General features: G+C 40.4%; 1 protein-coding gene and 1 long non-coding RNA gene across 2 annotated transcripts in view; one reads left to right on the top strand and one right to left on the bottom strand.

Moving 5' to 3' along the window:
* Positions 1 to 3,485: 3,485 nt before the first annotated feature.
* The window catches only part of LOC310678850 (allantoinase, mitochondrial-like), a 16,595-nt gene continuing 4,394 nt past the window's right edge, over positions 3,486 to 15,686 (top strand). The window contains exons 1-8 of the mRNA XM_083443323.1: positions 3,486 to 3,707; positions 4,595 to 4,752; positions 8,983 to 9,134; positions 11,331 to 11,445; positions 12,118 to 12,264; positions 13,224 to 13,269; positions 13,769 to 13,862; positions 14,636 to 14,822. Coding sequence (XP_083299449.1) covers positions 3,677 to 3,707; positions 4,595 to 4,752; positions 8,983 to 9,134; positions 11,331 to 11,445; positions 12,118 to 12,264; positions 13,224 to 13,269; positions 13,769 to 13,862; positions 14,636 to 14,822 — 930 coding nt within the window. The 5' untranslated portion in view covers positions 3,486 to 3,676. The remainder of the gene's footprint in view (positions 3,708 to 4,594; positions 4,753 to 8,982; positions 9,135 to 11,330; positions 11,446 to 12,117; positions 12,265 to 13,223; positions 13,270 to 13,768; positions 13,863 to 14,635; positions 14,823 to 15,686) is intronic.
* LOC310678898 overlaps positions 12,273 to 15,686 on the bottom strand; it is a 24,754-nt gene continuing 21,340 nt past the window's right edge. Inside the window, exon 3 of the long non-coding RNA XR_014512012.1 lies at positions 12,273 to 12,479. This is a non-coding gene — a long non-coding RNA (uncharacterized lncRNA). The remainder of the gene's footprint in view (positions 12,480 to 15,686) is intronic.

Genomic DNA, 15,686 nt, shown 5'->3' with positions numbered 1-15,686 from the left:
TCTGTGGATAATTGTTTACATTTTTGTTTTACTGTATTTTATGGACCTTGGGTTTTTAGTTCTGTTTTGTAATTTGCCCAGGGCTCTCATAAGCAAAGCAGGGTGTTACCCAAGAACAACCCCCATACCAGTGTTAATCTTGGCCATGAGCCCAAACAAGATCTCTTAGCATAGATTAATTAGGTAAATTAAATCAACTAATGTTTATAGTTGAATGAACAGTGGGGGGCAATTTTAATTAGTGATCACATATTTTGTTTGGTGTTACTACAAGTTAAGCAGTGTTGTGAGCTAAACCGTTTATCTTATGTAGGGTTATTTTGTTTCTGTAATACTTTTTTTTTAAAGTTGGCCCTTGCTTTAAACTGTATCTGAAAGCTGTTTATTTCTGTTTGGTTCAAAAATATTAGCAATAACTTTCAACATAAATAATCCACTTGATACAGGAAAAAATGTATTTAATAAAGGACTTATTTTTCTAATTTCAGGAAAATAGCATCCTATGCCCATCCCAGCATCAATTATTGTGCGCATCCAATAACACCTGTTACTTTTTGTCCCAAACTCTTCATCACATCTAATTACTTAATTTTCCACTTTGCTTGCTTACTCTACCATTTCTGAATCTCAGACATTTCCCCAGGATTCCAAAAGTGAGGACTATATTGGTCCATATTGAAGCTTTTTGTTTGCTTGTTTTATCTCTGTCATCTAAAAAGTGTATCCACTTCTTGTCTTTGCTGCAGACCTAACTGCTTACGTGTGTATCTCCCTCAGCTGAAGCATGCATGTCACTATTTACAGCAAGGCCATATGAGGTTGGGCTTTGCATCTTTTTAGCTTTATCTCCAATTTTACTCAGGCTGGCATTTGCTAGTTAGAACACTGACCTTCCTGCCAGATGGAAATATTCATTTATACCAATAAGAAAAGAAGCTTACATCCAAGTTTCCTAGCTAGCAGATGTTGAAAACAGCATACGGGTCATCCCTTGGTCACACACTCTTCTCATATATTCTTTTTGAACGAAGTTACCACATTTCAAAAGCAAACTACAAGGAGAAATTCTATACCTTATCTTGCTTTCTTGTGATATACAAAAAAAATTTTTTACTATCATTATCGGTCCCATTAAAGGTACTGTGACCATGTAGGTTTTGAAGTTTTTCCTTATGGCTGCCTTTTAAAAAAAATAAAATAATAATAAATATTATTGCTGTTTAAACTTATTACCTAAGGCGAGTTACAACAATTAAAACACGTTAAAAGCAGTTAAAACAACTTATAATTAAATTAAAAGCAACTAATTTTTGCTTTAAAATAAATAAAAAAGCAGTAAGAATTAAATACTCCCAGAAGTTATATGTTTCTGAATATCAGTTGCTGGAAACCACAGAAAGGGAGAGTGTTGTTGTGCCCAGGCACTGCTTGCACGCTTCCTATAGACATTTGGTTGACCACTGTGAAGGAAGAAAGCTGGACTACACATATATGCTAGGGCCAGCTTTTTCTGGTATAGCCTGAGATTTCATTGCTTCTATAGCCTCATGCATTTATCCTCAAAAAAATGAACCAACCAAAATGGTTTCTCTGGAAAGAAAAAAATACAATTGATCTTTTTCTGAGGAAGCAGCTGAGTGAAATCATCTGATAAGTGTATCTGTCAGAAAAAAGACTTCAGGGACATGGGGAAACCTGACTGACTTCACAGGAGAAAGCACATTTGTATCCTCTCATCACTAAAACATATCTCAAAGCCTTTTATTTGTCAGTGGTGGCAGATTTAACATTTAGTTATGAGTTAATGAGTGGTGAGCTATTCAATTGGATGATGTGCATTGTCTGACTTTTGTGTCCTCTAAGCCTTCCATGACGTACATGCATTTATGAATCCACCCTAAATAATAAGTCTGCAGGCTCAGAGAAACTTGGGTTTAAAAAAGTATGGTCTGTCTCCAGTCAGTATACTCAGATAAGGATTTTATCTGATAACCCTTCCTACCCAGATCTTAACGCTCAGGATCACTGCAGCACACTAGCCTTTTGAGAACAAGCATTTGTGGATTCCCTTTTGTGTTCAGGGCTGCTCGGGTTTGCATCATGCACCTTCTGCCTTTATTACACCCCCATCCCCTTATCTGAAATAAGATTGTTTCCCTGCAGTTCACTAGTCCCAGCTGGAGCATTTCCTGTTTGACTCAAGCCCTGCTGGAATATATCCACTCCATTGCTCTGTTGTTATCTAATGCCTGTTTGGCAGGGTTGCAGAACTGCTGTTATGATGGCATGAAGGAGAGAAAAGGAAATTAATGTTTGTACTAAATTGGGTAGGATATTGGAGGTGTCTGCTTTCGAGAATTCATCACCAGCATTTAGGATAACTACCTACACAAGAGCACCTTGGTTACAGCAGGACTCATCTCCATATTACTGTAAAATATTTGTCCCAGGACCCAGAAGCCACAGAGACAGCAATGGCTCATATAATCAGGCAGCCATGGTACATGGAAGCAAGCCATCCCTTATTACCAGCAGTAGGACATAACTTTAGCATTAATAAAGACCTTGGTGGAGCCATCCAAGCAATTTTTCCAGAATTTTCTATTCTGAAATGGATGGCTTATGCAGGGTTAAGGGATAAATGCATTGTCAAATAAGGGGCACAGTTTCTCCATAATCAGTTGATTCCATAATCAAGCATTTTTAAAGTTGGAAGATACCTTGGAGGTCTTAGAGCCTACTCTCCTGCTCAGTTGCAGGAATTTTGCAGCTACAAGATCCCTGAGAGGTAAACATGCAGCCTCTGCTTAAGTATCTCCAACAAGGGGTCTTAATTGCTTTCAGAGTGGGATGGGATAGCCTGGGCACAATGCTAGCCAGAATTTAAAGGGGATAGGCATTTTAAAGGCAAATGCAGTACAGGGTCTCCCACGGCAACTTTTCAAAATGAATTGGATAGATTTGGTTCAAATCCCATTTCAATTCTGAATTGTTACTGGATTGTTTTTATTGCTTGTTACTCTGTGTCACTTGCTTTGGTTAAGATTCCCCTGCAACTTCCACAGAGCAAATATCTGCTTGGTCCTTATGGACCAAATTGCCCATCATCATCATTATTTATGAACTACTAGTGAAGTCGCACTGGACGGCCAACGTTGTTGGCAAATTGCAATAAAGTATTAAAAGTAGCGACATTCAGCTGAGTGGTGGCAACACCACTGCCCACCTGTGTTTCTTGGCAGAGGCATATGAGCTTCTTTTTGCAAAACCCTCTTATTGTATTTTATTTTCGTAACACCTAAAATATTATAGACTGTGGACAGAAGAGATAGTCCATTGAACACTTAGTGATTGATTGGGGGGGTCATTCATGAAAGAAAAGTAACTTTCTATTTGCAAAAGATTAAGCAATTAATGATTAACCCCACCAGTTCCATCACTAACTTCCAAGGTCTCAAAGTAGGACATGGGAAATGTATTTATTTGTTTGATTAATTCATACCATTTGAGTTTTGGTCAAGACCAGGTCCTCAGCAATCTACTGTGAGGTTCAGAAAGTTTCTTTTCTTGTCACACTTCATGTCAATGTTTGCCAGAAAGCAAGAGAGAAGGAACTGAATGAGAGCCAAGCAGGCAGCAATACTCAAGGGTTTGGATCCTTGTTGACAATCTTAACATGTCTAAAAAAAGCAATGCCACTCAGGCAGGTAAGTGAAGGGCCACTGGGTAGAGGGAGCCTAAAATAATTTGATAAAGAGCCTCTGGATGGAAGATTGCATTTTGAATTAATAAAGGAAGCAATAACAAGTAAGGATGGATGAATATGTCAATTTTGTTTTCTCTCTTTTACTAATTCAGTTCTCCACATTTCTGCTGCAAACTGCAACAACTCTCATGAAAATTAGTCAGTATTTTAGTGTGTATTTCTGCTGAAACACAGATTCTTGAATGCAGTTTTGACTAATATGTGCATTTTTGCAATTTATATTCTCTAATATATTGTATTTTATTATAATTGCCTCTCTGGATAAAAAGCAGGATATAAATTTAATAAATATAACCTTTTTTTTAAAAAAAAGGTATTTTCCACCAATGTATGCATTTTTATGAACACTTTCCCCTAATATATGCATTTTGGTACACATTGCTTGGTCAGAAAACTCCATCACAACATTCAGAGAAGTGCAAATTTTGAAGGATAATTGAGTTTCAGTTCACATACTGGTTTAAGAAGAACAAATCAGGTAGTTTCTCACTCAAATGCAAACAAAATTGGATTTCCCTCCCATCCTTAATATCAAGCTAGCAAGAAAAAATATTAAACTGGGAGTAGGTTTGTTGTCTTGCCTTGTCATGGAGAATGCCTTCTAGTCAGCAGGACTCATCTTCTGTGTTGTGTTCAGAGTATAATTATAGAAGCATCTGTACACATGGAGCAAACTGAAGCAATTTCACAAGGGTGTAAAATCATGCTGAAAGGAAGAGAAAATGTGGTATCTTACTATGAGTTTATAACAGAAACAGTAACATCAGTTGCAGAAGTTTGATTGGTTTGTTTTTGCTGATTTCTGCCTCTCTACTAATTTAAATTAAGGGCCAGCCAAAGTGGAAGTAGGTTCAGAGATTGTGACTGTAAGAAGCAACAGGGTTGTGCAGAATAATACCATTGGCCCAGCGGAGATTGTCATCTGTGATGGAAAGATAGCTGATGTTCTTCCAAAGAGAAACTGGGCCAGACCCAGTGGAGAAAAGGTATGAACTCATTTAACACTTTAATTTTTTGTGGATTTCTATACTAGCGTTCAGGATCTGTTTCTAGCATGTTTCACAAATAAAACAGTAAAATTAAATAAAAATGCAATCCCATACAAAAGCAGCATAAAATACAGATAGAGGACCAAAATTCTTTTAAAAGCCTGGGAGAATAAAATATAACTGTGTAGGTGCTATGCGTCTCCATGGGTATCCTGGCTCCCCACATTTGAACTTGAATTGATATAATGGCTGAAAGTTTTGGAAATTTTATTAATGAAGTCAGTAAAGTGTCCCAACATGGGTCTACAGTTTACAAGCAGGTAAAGCATCACAGTGGACATGACTAGGATTAGCTAAATATTATTGTTATAGAAAGTCTTGACCATTGTATGTGGAAATGAGCATGCAAATATATTTTATAAACAGGTTCAATTTCCAATATATTCTGAAGTATTTAAAATGTCAACAGTGCTGAAAGTTCAGCATTTAATAGCGCTGACATTTTGAAGCACGGTTTTATATGCATAAACCTCCCGGAATGTTTCATTGTTAATCTGTGCTGATGAAAAATTCTAAGACAGCTCAAGGTTACACTGATCCCTTTCTTAACTGTGGTTCTAAATGAATAGCTACTGCTCTAAAGAGTGACACGCGACATCTTTCATATCTGTTACATCTTTCCTACACATTACAGTTTTCACAGACGATGACAACAACATACAAGTGCAATTAGGGGGTCCTGTGTAGTATTGCACAGTGGTGGAGTTAGATGGAAGTGATTTCAATTAAAATCCCACTTTAGCCATGAATCTTAATGGGTGACTTTGGGCCATTCATAATCTCTCAAGCCCAGGGTCTGCTGAAAGACTCTTGTGAAAATTTAACTGGAAGAAAACATGTATGCCACCCTGAGTTTCTTGGAAGAACAGTGGGATACAAATAATATAAATAGTAACATTAAAATTGTACTTATAAAAAAGAATAGAGAGAGACTGGCCTGACTTGCAGGGACATGAGTCAGGAAAGCAATAAAAATATTGTCGTGAAATGCAATATGAAATGTATATAAATCACAGAAGCAACAGCCAAGAAACAGCAAAATCCAACAAGCATAAAACAAAACGCAAAACAGATCGGGTATAAGACATGCTGGAATGTCTGGGCAAATAATTAAAAAAGTTTTCAGCTGGCACTGTAAAATGATGAAGATTGGTCCCAGGTAAGCTTCTTTGGAGAGGGCATTCTGTACATGAGGCACTATTACCGAGAAAGCCCTCTCCCTAGTCGTTATCCTCTTAACCTGAGATGGTAAGGGAACCTGAAGAAGGGCCTCTTATGATGAATTATTTGTTCAGGCAGCATCATGCATTAGTAACCAACTTCAGATAACCAAGCCTCAAGCTATTTTATGAAAGAGAAAGGAAAATATATTCTGGAGCATGGTATTAGGAGAGCTTTATGAGGGAGCTTGTGAAAGTGAACTATCCCAACACAAAAACATCACATCCCTGGGGGCTAATTCTCCACTCAGTTACACTAGTTTCACGCCATCATGATTCCATTGACTTCACTGTAACTGAGTAGAGAACTAGACCCTATGGCCATCATGCCAGTGTGGAGCATTGAAACAAATTCACCGTGAATGCATTGGATAGGGGCCAGGGTAAAGTGTTCTCTTTTTTTTCATGTGGTTTTCCTTCTGGGTTAAACTTTTAGTTGCCTGACCAGTGACCTTTAGCCAGTGCCTGTTGCTGATCACAGCACACTCCACATTACCTTGACTAATAATTAACACAACTTGCTCTGTCTGTGAATTGTCCATGAGCTGCGCATGATATTCTCTCACTGCTTGGTTCATAGGGTAGATTTTGGCAGAAAAGCTATTGGTTCTCTTTCTGTCCATGTAAATCAGATATGGCCAGTTGCTGGAACATAAGAAGACCCTTAATGGAGCAGAACAAAGGCCTATCAAATCCAGGATCCTGTTTTCAGGAAACCCACAAGCAGGATATGAGCGCAATGGCCATTTCCCATTACAGTGGTACCTCGGGTTACAGACGCTTCAGGTTACAGACTCTGCAAACTCAGAAATAGTACCTCAGGTTAAGAACTTTGCTTCAGGATGAGAACAGAAATCACGTGGCGGTGGCATGGTGGCAGCGGGAGGCCTCATTAGCTAAAGTGGTACCTCAGGTTAAGAACAGTTTCAGGTTAAGAACGGACCTCCAGAACGAATTAAGTTCTTAACTTGAGGTACCACTGTACTGTTACCCAGAAACTGGTTTCCTGAAGCAATCTCCCTTTGCCCCTGGAGGTAGTGTGCAGTCATCACAATAAGCAGTAATTGACAGGCTACTCCCTCGATTAATTTCCCTAATTCTCTTTTAAAGCTATCCAAGTTGGTGACCATCACCACATCCTGCAGCAGGAAATTCCATATTTTGGGAAATTCCATATGAACTGTGTTGAATTGCTATTACAAGATGCATTGCCTGCTACAGGGGCCATTATGAATGAGAAAACTTGTTCTAGATACAACCTTAGCTGAACTTGGATGGCCTTGTGGCAGTTATCCATGGTCTAGTAATCTACCAGATAGACTATTGCACTGCATTATATGTGGGGCTGCCTTCAAAGATGGTCCAGAAACTGCAGCTGACCCCAAACAAGGCAACAAGATGGTTAGTGAGGATTGGAAGATATCAGCGTATTATGACACTGGCCTATGTCATCTTCACTGGCTTCCAGTCCATTTCCAGGCCCCAGTCAATGTGCTGGTAGAAGGGACTGTGATAGTGATTTAAAAATGAAAAGAAAAATGAAACAGAGAACAGTAGTATTTTTAAAAATTAATAGAAAATACTGAATAGGAGTACAATGGTACCTTGGGTTACATACGCTTCAGGTTACAGACTCCGCTAACCCAGAAATAGTACCTTCGGTTAAGAACTTTGCTTCAGGATGAGAACAGAAATCGTGCTCCAGCGGCGCGGCAGCAGCAGGAGGCCCCATTAGCTAAAGTGGTGCTTCAGGTTAAGAACAGTTTTGGGTTAAGAACAGACCTCCGGAACAAATTAAGTACTTAACCCGAGGTACCACTGTACAGTAAATACTAGATGTGGTCAATGTTTATTAGATCCTTGTCCTTCCTTGTTACAGTCTGGACTTCAAAGATAGTGAATACTCTTCTGAGAGAGAGTTTGGTTCCTGCTGCCCTTAGAAAGGTAGGAATTAGATCTCAACTGGAGGGGAAAACTAGATTGTAAACTTCTCCAAGTAGCCTCTCAACCTGAGTCAGTCTTGTTATTTCTGCCTCTGTCCCTTTAAATCTGAGACCTCTTTAATGCAGGGTGAGTCCTTTAAAAGAGGCCCCATAGATACAGAGTACACATGTTCCACAAGGCCTCTTTTAAAAGACTCACCCTGTACAATCTAAATAAATGTTTGTGTCTTAAAACATCTTAAGAGAATGAAAAATGACTGGAGATGAAAAGAGAGACAAGCCTTTCTAATTAGGAATGCCATCAGATGCAACATAACTTCTGAAAGTCAATGTATTTCCAAAAAGAAGGGAAAAGACAAAACAATGGCTATGCCTGAATTCATCCACTCGTGCAAAGCAGCTAATGAAGCATACTGTACTCCTTCTTTAAGGAGCTGCAAGACTATTAATTGCTTCCAAGTAACTTGAATCTAACTTTCTCTTAGGAAATTTGAGAAATGGTTGAGCTCTCAATGCACATGCAAGGAAGATGAGTGTCTGATGAATAATGGTTTGCGACAAAGATGCAAGTGTTTTGTTTCGTTGTTTTTTTTTAAAAAAAAAATACAATTCCTGGCATGCTGAAATTATGACAGATCTCTTACTGGATGAGTGTTCTAATAAGGTAGAGTGAGCAGGAAGCCTAGCAAGAAGTCCAAATGATCAAATCAATTATGAAGCATTCTTAGAAATCTCAACTGTTGTGGGCCACAATCCAGCAGAGAATGAATGGTTTTAAGAGCTCTTTTAGTCTGCAGTGGATTGTGGCTGTGAGTTTTTAAAGTGTTCCTCCAAGCTTTCTATAGCGTTCCAAAAAGCAAAATACTAAACTGTGTTTTGAATTAAAATCCAGAGTTTTTAACAAGGAACCTGCACAGGTTACAAGCATTCTATGGACCACACTCATGATGAAGGCAACTTTAGAATGTTCTGCAATTAACCTGCAATTAACCTTCTGCCTACAGATCTTAGATGTTGGAGACCTCGTGGTCATGCCTGGAATAATTGACCCTCATGTGCATATATATGAGCCTGGACAGCCAGCTGGTGAAGGATTTACATCTGTGACTCAGGCCGCAGCTGCAGGAGGCATCACCACTGTTGTTGACATGCCCTTGTACGTTACCAGAGAGCTGGAGGGAGGGAATAAAGGGAGAGAATAAGGACTTTCCCATTTTAATGCAGAATTCACAATGAGATTTCCCAGGTCAACTCATATAAACTACAATGTAAGAGTTTATATGTCTCTTCCTAATATGATCTAATCCCTCATCCCATTGTAGGCCCTTGGCTCAAATCCTAAGACTTTCCTGAGGGTCGCTTGACCCTCAGGAATTGCTCTCCAAGGGGTTCAGGATGAGTTGAGAATCTGTGTGTGTGATGTGTGTTTTTCCAAGCAAGTTTTTAATAAACATTTCCCCAATAGGAGACTAAAGAGGTAAAGAAGGGGGAGGGAATTATGCATAACTGAGCATTCTTGTGCTTGCACTGCATCTAGTAAAAGCCACTGTCTTTGTTGCTTTTTATTTATTTTCTTGTAGTATTATTATTCTGCCTTCCATCCCACATGGAAACCAAGTGGTTCTCTGTATCATCACATTAACTTTCTTTGCAAACCCATGTGCTCAGGCCTGTCTTACAGATTCCTGGCACCTATAGAAAAAGAACGCTTTGGGTAGAAGGCAACAGCTGGAGCAGCTTCTGCAGGGCAGGATTTCTGAAACACCATATATAGTCCTGCAGTGTCACCTACTGGTCATATTCAGATACTGTAACCAAGGATGAATTCCCATGCTCAATTTCCACACCAGAAATCCATGGTTGGTTGGTTGGTTTTCCTTTTTGAGGCCCCACCAAATGTCTAGACATAATTATACCACACAAACAAAACACACACATGGGACGCGGGTGGCGCTGTGGGTAAAACCACAGTGCCTAGGACTTGCTGATCGTAAGGTTGGCGGTTCAAATCCCCCCGACGGGGTGAGCTCCCGTTGCTCGGTCCCAGCTCCTGCCAAGCTAGCAGTTCGAAAGCACCCCAAAGTGCAAGTAGATAAATAGGGACCGCTCTCCAGCAGGAAGGTAAATGGCGTTTCCGTGTGCTGCGCTGGTTCGCCAGAAGTGGCTTAGTCACGCTGGCCACGTGACCCGGAAGCTGTCTGCGGACAAGCGCCGGCTCCCGGCCTCTTGAGCGAGATGAGCGCGCAACCCTAGAGTCGGTCACGACTGGACCTGATGGTCAGGGTACCTTTACCTTTAAATGTCTAGACATAATTATACTACACAAACAAAACACACACACACCAACAGCCCTGAGTGTGGTGGTCGTAGTTACTGATTTATTTATCAAATGCATAGCCTGCCTTTCCTGATCATTTGAGGTGGTTCACCATAGGAGAAAAATACCAGACCTATCACTCCAGAACTGGAGATAAAGTAAAGGTAAAGGTACCCCTGCCCGTACAGTCCAGTCGTGTCCGACTCTAGGGTTGTGCGCCCATCTCACTTAAGAGGCCGGGGGCCAGCGCGGTCCGCAGACACTTCCGGGTCACGTGGCCAGCGTGACAAGCCGAGAACTGGTGATACTGATGTTCAAATCCCCACTCAGCCATTACACACACTGGGCAACACTGAGCCAGTGTCTGTCTCTCAGCCTCACCTACTTCACAGGTTGCTTGTTGAATGCTGGAATGTATAGTATTTTGAGCCCTTTGCTAAAAGAAAGCCATGATAGAAATATTATGTATTAAATCAATCAATAAATAAACATTTATGCCTGGTGCAAGCTCATATGGGAATAGGGAAATCCATCATCATCTTTGGCATGTAAATAGGATCCAGTGGCAGAAATTCAAGTAGCTACCACAACCTAACAGAGGCAAATTTAAACTAAGGTAGTGTTTTTGTTGGAATCAGTTTGCACACGGTTGGTACTGCTTTGGTTACATCAGGAGCCACACTTGAAGAATGAGGTCACTAGTATAGAGGATGTATTAAAGCTGTGTTACAGATTGGCAGCCAGACTGGGCTAGAAATGAGCCTGGACAATGGACACAGTTTAGTTGCCTTCTAGGTAGGAATGGTTCTACAATTAGGCAGAATGAGGCAACTGATTGCGTTTCTCATAAAAGGGCAGGGAATGAGGAGACATGCTGAGACTTCTTGTTTCAGCTGCCATCTGCTCCCTGACTTTGATTATGGTGGTAGTGGTGGTGGAGGAGGAAGACAGGTATCATTTGCTGCTCTTAGGCAGCAAAACGTGCTGGGCCAGCCTTGTTTCCAAGTAACATTTTACTTCATCCCCTTAACTCAGGTTCTCCAGTCCTCCAACCACAACCTTGTATGCCCTTGAGAAAAAGCTCCAGTCTGCCAAGGGAAAGTGCCATATTGATGTTGCATTTTGGGGTGGCATCATTCCTGGAAATCAGGTTTGTATCCAGCAATGAAATGGCATCAGCTCCCTTGTGTCTTATGTACTTTGGAGGGGGGCCATGAAGGCAAGAGAAATAGAGAGGGCTGCAGAAATGAAAGTGTTCCTTTAGATAGCATGATCCATTAAAAGTAAGAGGCTGCAAATGGATGGAGGATTCTGCCATGTTTTTAGTTATACTAGGGTTGCTATATTTCAAAAAGTGAAAATCTGGCCAGAAACGTTTTTGAGCTTTTCAGCAATTTCCATCCAGACACGATTTCCGATGACCGATTGCCAGCTATGTCCAGGAAATTCCGTACATATGGCAACCCTAAGTTACACTGCACCCTATGCAAGAGCTCTGGAAGCAGTACAGTACAGTACACAGTTTTGAAAATAAGAGATGTGGCTTGAAATAAATCACTTGGCTTGAAATCCCAGTTCTAATTCCATATGTGTATGAACGAATTGCAGCAAATTGTTGGAAGTGGGAAATGAACTCTGCTCATCCTCATAGGGGTAGGTGAAAATTTAGATTCAGTTTGCATTTAAATTGAAAACGCAATTGAAGCTGAATATGTGCAGAAATTACAAGAGGGCAGAACTTAATTCACAACTCAGCCATTCTTCTGCTTTCTTCATATTATTAGCAAACTTTCCAAGTGCTTGTCCTTGTGCTATCTCTTAGGCTGAGCTCCTACCAATGCTGAAGGCAGGGGTTCCTGGATTTCAGTGCTTCCTAATGGCCACTGGTGTGGAGGACTTTTCCCATGTTTGTCTACATGATATACATGTGGCAATGAATGAACTGCAAGACACAGACTGTGTGCTCCTGGTAAGGAGCTGAATTCCTACTCTTTTACTCGCTAGCACCTTTGACATTAAGTACCTGTTTTCCATTTCTCTACTCTCTTCCAGCGAATCTCCAGTATGGATGGTAACATTTCACACTTTCTCTCCTTGGGCATTACTTATTTTTAATTTTTTATGTATATTTTATTAGCGAATTGAATTATTGTACATACTTTTCCCCAGTAGGTTATTCAGGTACTATAAATGACACAAAAAAGATGAATAAAGATTAGTACAATAATTAAAAGAATTTACTAATGTCCACATATTAATAAAATTGAGCAATGCCTCTTCATAATAAACCATTAATTAATATTAAATATACCAAATTAAAATTTAATTGCAGTATATTAATTCATGATCTGCACATATTTTAAAGGTGTGAGAACAACTTCCCCATTTCCTTTCTTTTATTCTTATGTGTATAAGCTAATTCTTATTTTACATATTGAATTACCAAATCCCAACTTCTTATAACCTGCTTATATTTTTTTCTATCTTTAATCATTGTGGTTTTCACTTCTTTGGATTATTTATACCTGCACTTTTCATCTCAAAAGAGACACTTAAGGTGGCATACATTCTTCAGCAAACACAGAAAAATCCGCTCTTGGAAAACTGGCATCCAACATCCCACAAAAGATTCAAGGGAGAAAAGAACCAGTCTTCCCTGCTTTAAATTAAGCACTCTTGGTGACATTTAGCTTTAATAGGCTTGTCTGAAACCAGACCACTGGAATGGGGTGGGGGTGAGAAGGAAGAAGATGTATTTTAAATCTTTGTTGGAAGCCGCCCAGAGTGGCTGGGGAAACCCAGCCAGATGGGCAGGGTACAAATAATAAATTGTTGCTGCTGCTGTTGTTGTCACATTGTTATATCTTCCTGTAGAATTTTTTTATATAAAGTTAAACTTTCCCCCCCTGTTTGGGACTCTCTATACAGTTCCATCCAGAACAGGAGCCAAGTCACTCCCTGCCTGTCCAAGAGGGTATGTATTATGCTAACCAGTACCTTTACTTTTACCCCACCACATATGTCTGCCAGGAGACATGGGAGCATTTCCCCTCTTCATCACAGGACCATGGTCATCCCTTTGTGTTCTTCTGAATGCAAGTGTTTGCTCAGCTTAGAATTTGTTTTGCACCAACAAAGAAATAGATAATAGAGACCATCAATAGGTCAAATAAAGGAGAGTAGATAAGAGAGGAGACAGCAAGGAGTCTGGAGCAGCCCTGGGCAGTGAACTGTCTGAAGATTTCAGAATTGCCTCCCTCTGATGACATAGGAGGGAGGGAGATTTCAGTTGCACAAGAAATGGGCACAATCTTTCTAGGATGTGAAGGGAGCTGGGAACCGTTCCCCTAAGGACCTTAAGTGCATTTTAATATACTAAAACACTAGAAATAATCTTGCTAGAACCCACTTGGTAGGGGCACCGGTATTAAATGTGTGCATCTTTATATTTTTCTCTCCCTTTCCCCAAACAGACACCATGGAGTACAGCACTTTATTGGACACACGCCCTTATACCATGGAGGTGGAGGCCACCATCACCATTGCTGAACTGTGTCTCCAGTATAAGTGAGTGTTTCTTTCTGTTAAGCTGGAAATGAGAGAGCAAGCTAAGGACATAAAAAAGCCCTGCCATATTACACCAAAATCCCATCTAGTTCAGCATATTGTTCTCCCAATGGCCAACTAGATGCCTATGGGAACCCACAAGCAAGACCTGTGTGCAAAAGCTCTCTCCTGGCATGTGCTTCCCAGCAACTGGTACCATACTCCAACTGCCCCAAAAATACCAGAATCGTCACAAACACCCTTAAGCAACCACGTCCCGAATTCCCAAGGGTCCTTCCCTTCAGTACTGGAAGTTCAGACCGTGCGTCCCTCTAGAACATTTCTTAGATCTATGCCTCCCACTCCCTTCCTTCTCTCCTGACTCAATATGGCCCCACTTCCTGTTTATATGAAAACAAGATCCGGGTCACTTGAGGGCCCCTAATAAAGTTTTTCACTGTTTCCTTGCTCCTCGGTCAGCTGGTCTCTCATAAAGAAACTGATGAGAGGGAGCTAAGCGGGCGAGGCCTTCCACAAGGTCACTGTCCACATGGTTGCGAGGGGTGCCAAGAGGTCACAAGCGCTGAAGAGCAGCTGTTACAACAGTCACTTGGCTCTGGTTTGCTTCGTTCAGCCACTGCATCTGAGTCCCTGCCCCAGCCTCTGAGGAGAAGGCAGGGTGGGGGGCACTGATGTAGAATATGTCCCTATTATCATCTGATGGATGTTGGAGGGCATGCGGTATTCAGAGGCATACCACCTCCAACAATAATCATATGCTTTTAACTTTACAGGATACCATGCCACATCGTTAATCTCTCCTCTGCTCAAGCCTTGCCCATTATCAAGGATGCTCGTCAGAAGGGAGCACCAATTACGATAGAAACTGCACACCACTACCTCAGCCTGGCATCTGAATGCATTCCTCCAGGAGGCATCTACTACAAATGCTGCCCTCCTATCAGGGACAAGAACAACCAGGTAAGAGCTATGGGAAATGGAAGTGGTCCAATCAAATGGCAAGATAAAATAAAAATAAAGTGATGGCAGAGAGAGGACATATGAAGTAAGATCTGAGTACTATTAAAAAGAAATGTTTGATAATGTCTGCAATAATTCAGTAAGAAGAATAAGATAAGACAGGAACTTTATATGATCAACAGACTCCACTCATGTTGAAATTATAGGTTGTTCTGGATGAACAAAGTATGACAGGTTATTAAAATGGCATTCAGAAAAGAGTGAGTACACATACACACATACACACAATCTTATGCAGTTGACTCCTATAGATAATACAACAGATCCAAACGATTGTCTAAAGACATATCAATGCAATGTTCAACTACTTCAATCTATCATATACATTATGAGAAACAAAAAGACAATAAAAACAAATAAAATATGTTAAAATTGACAGGGCAAAGTGCATTTGTGTCACATCCAGACATGTTCAAAGAAATGGTAGTTTAATGCTTAATGTAAGTTCATTGTTCTCTAAGGACTGGTTTAACGAACTCAGCTTAATAAACCATGCTTGAGGACAAGAATCAGACTATATGCTACCTCCTTGTCCCTCTCTTCTTCCCATGATGCTCTGGCTTCAGTGCCTCTATCATGGTTAATTCAAACAACAGTTCCCTGTTACATCTTAACTTGGAAACTATCATGTAATCTCAGACTACAAATACCAGGATAAGATGTTGGTTTTGCATCCTATTTGGTAAGTTGAGGTAAAACAGATGTACCGGTAACTGGAAATTTTGGTTTAAAATAGCCATAATAAAAACACTGGATCCAGACAAGGGGGGGAGGGCCAAACACATGGGTGTATTCTCAGTTTAA

The sequence above is a fragment of the Podarcis tiliguerta genome (assembly GCF_965153285.1).
Source record: "Podarcis tiliguerta genome assembly, chromosome: 5".
Classification (NCBI taxonomy): Eukaryota; Metazoa; Chordata; class Lepidosauria; order Squamata; family Lacertidae; genus Podarcis; species Podarcis tiliguerta.
Note: the sequence above shows the minus strand (reverse complement) of the source record. Positions and strands in the feature narration are given on the sequence as shown.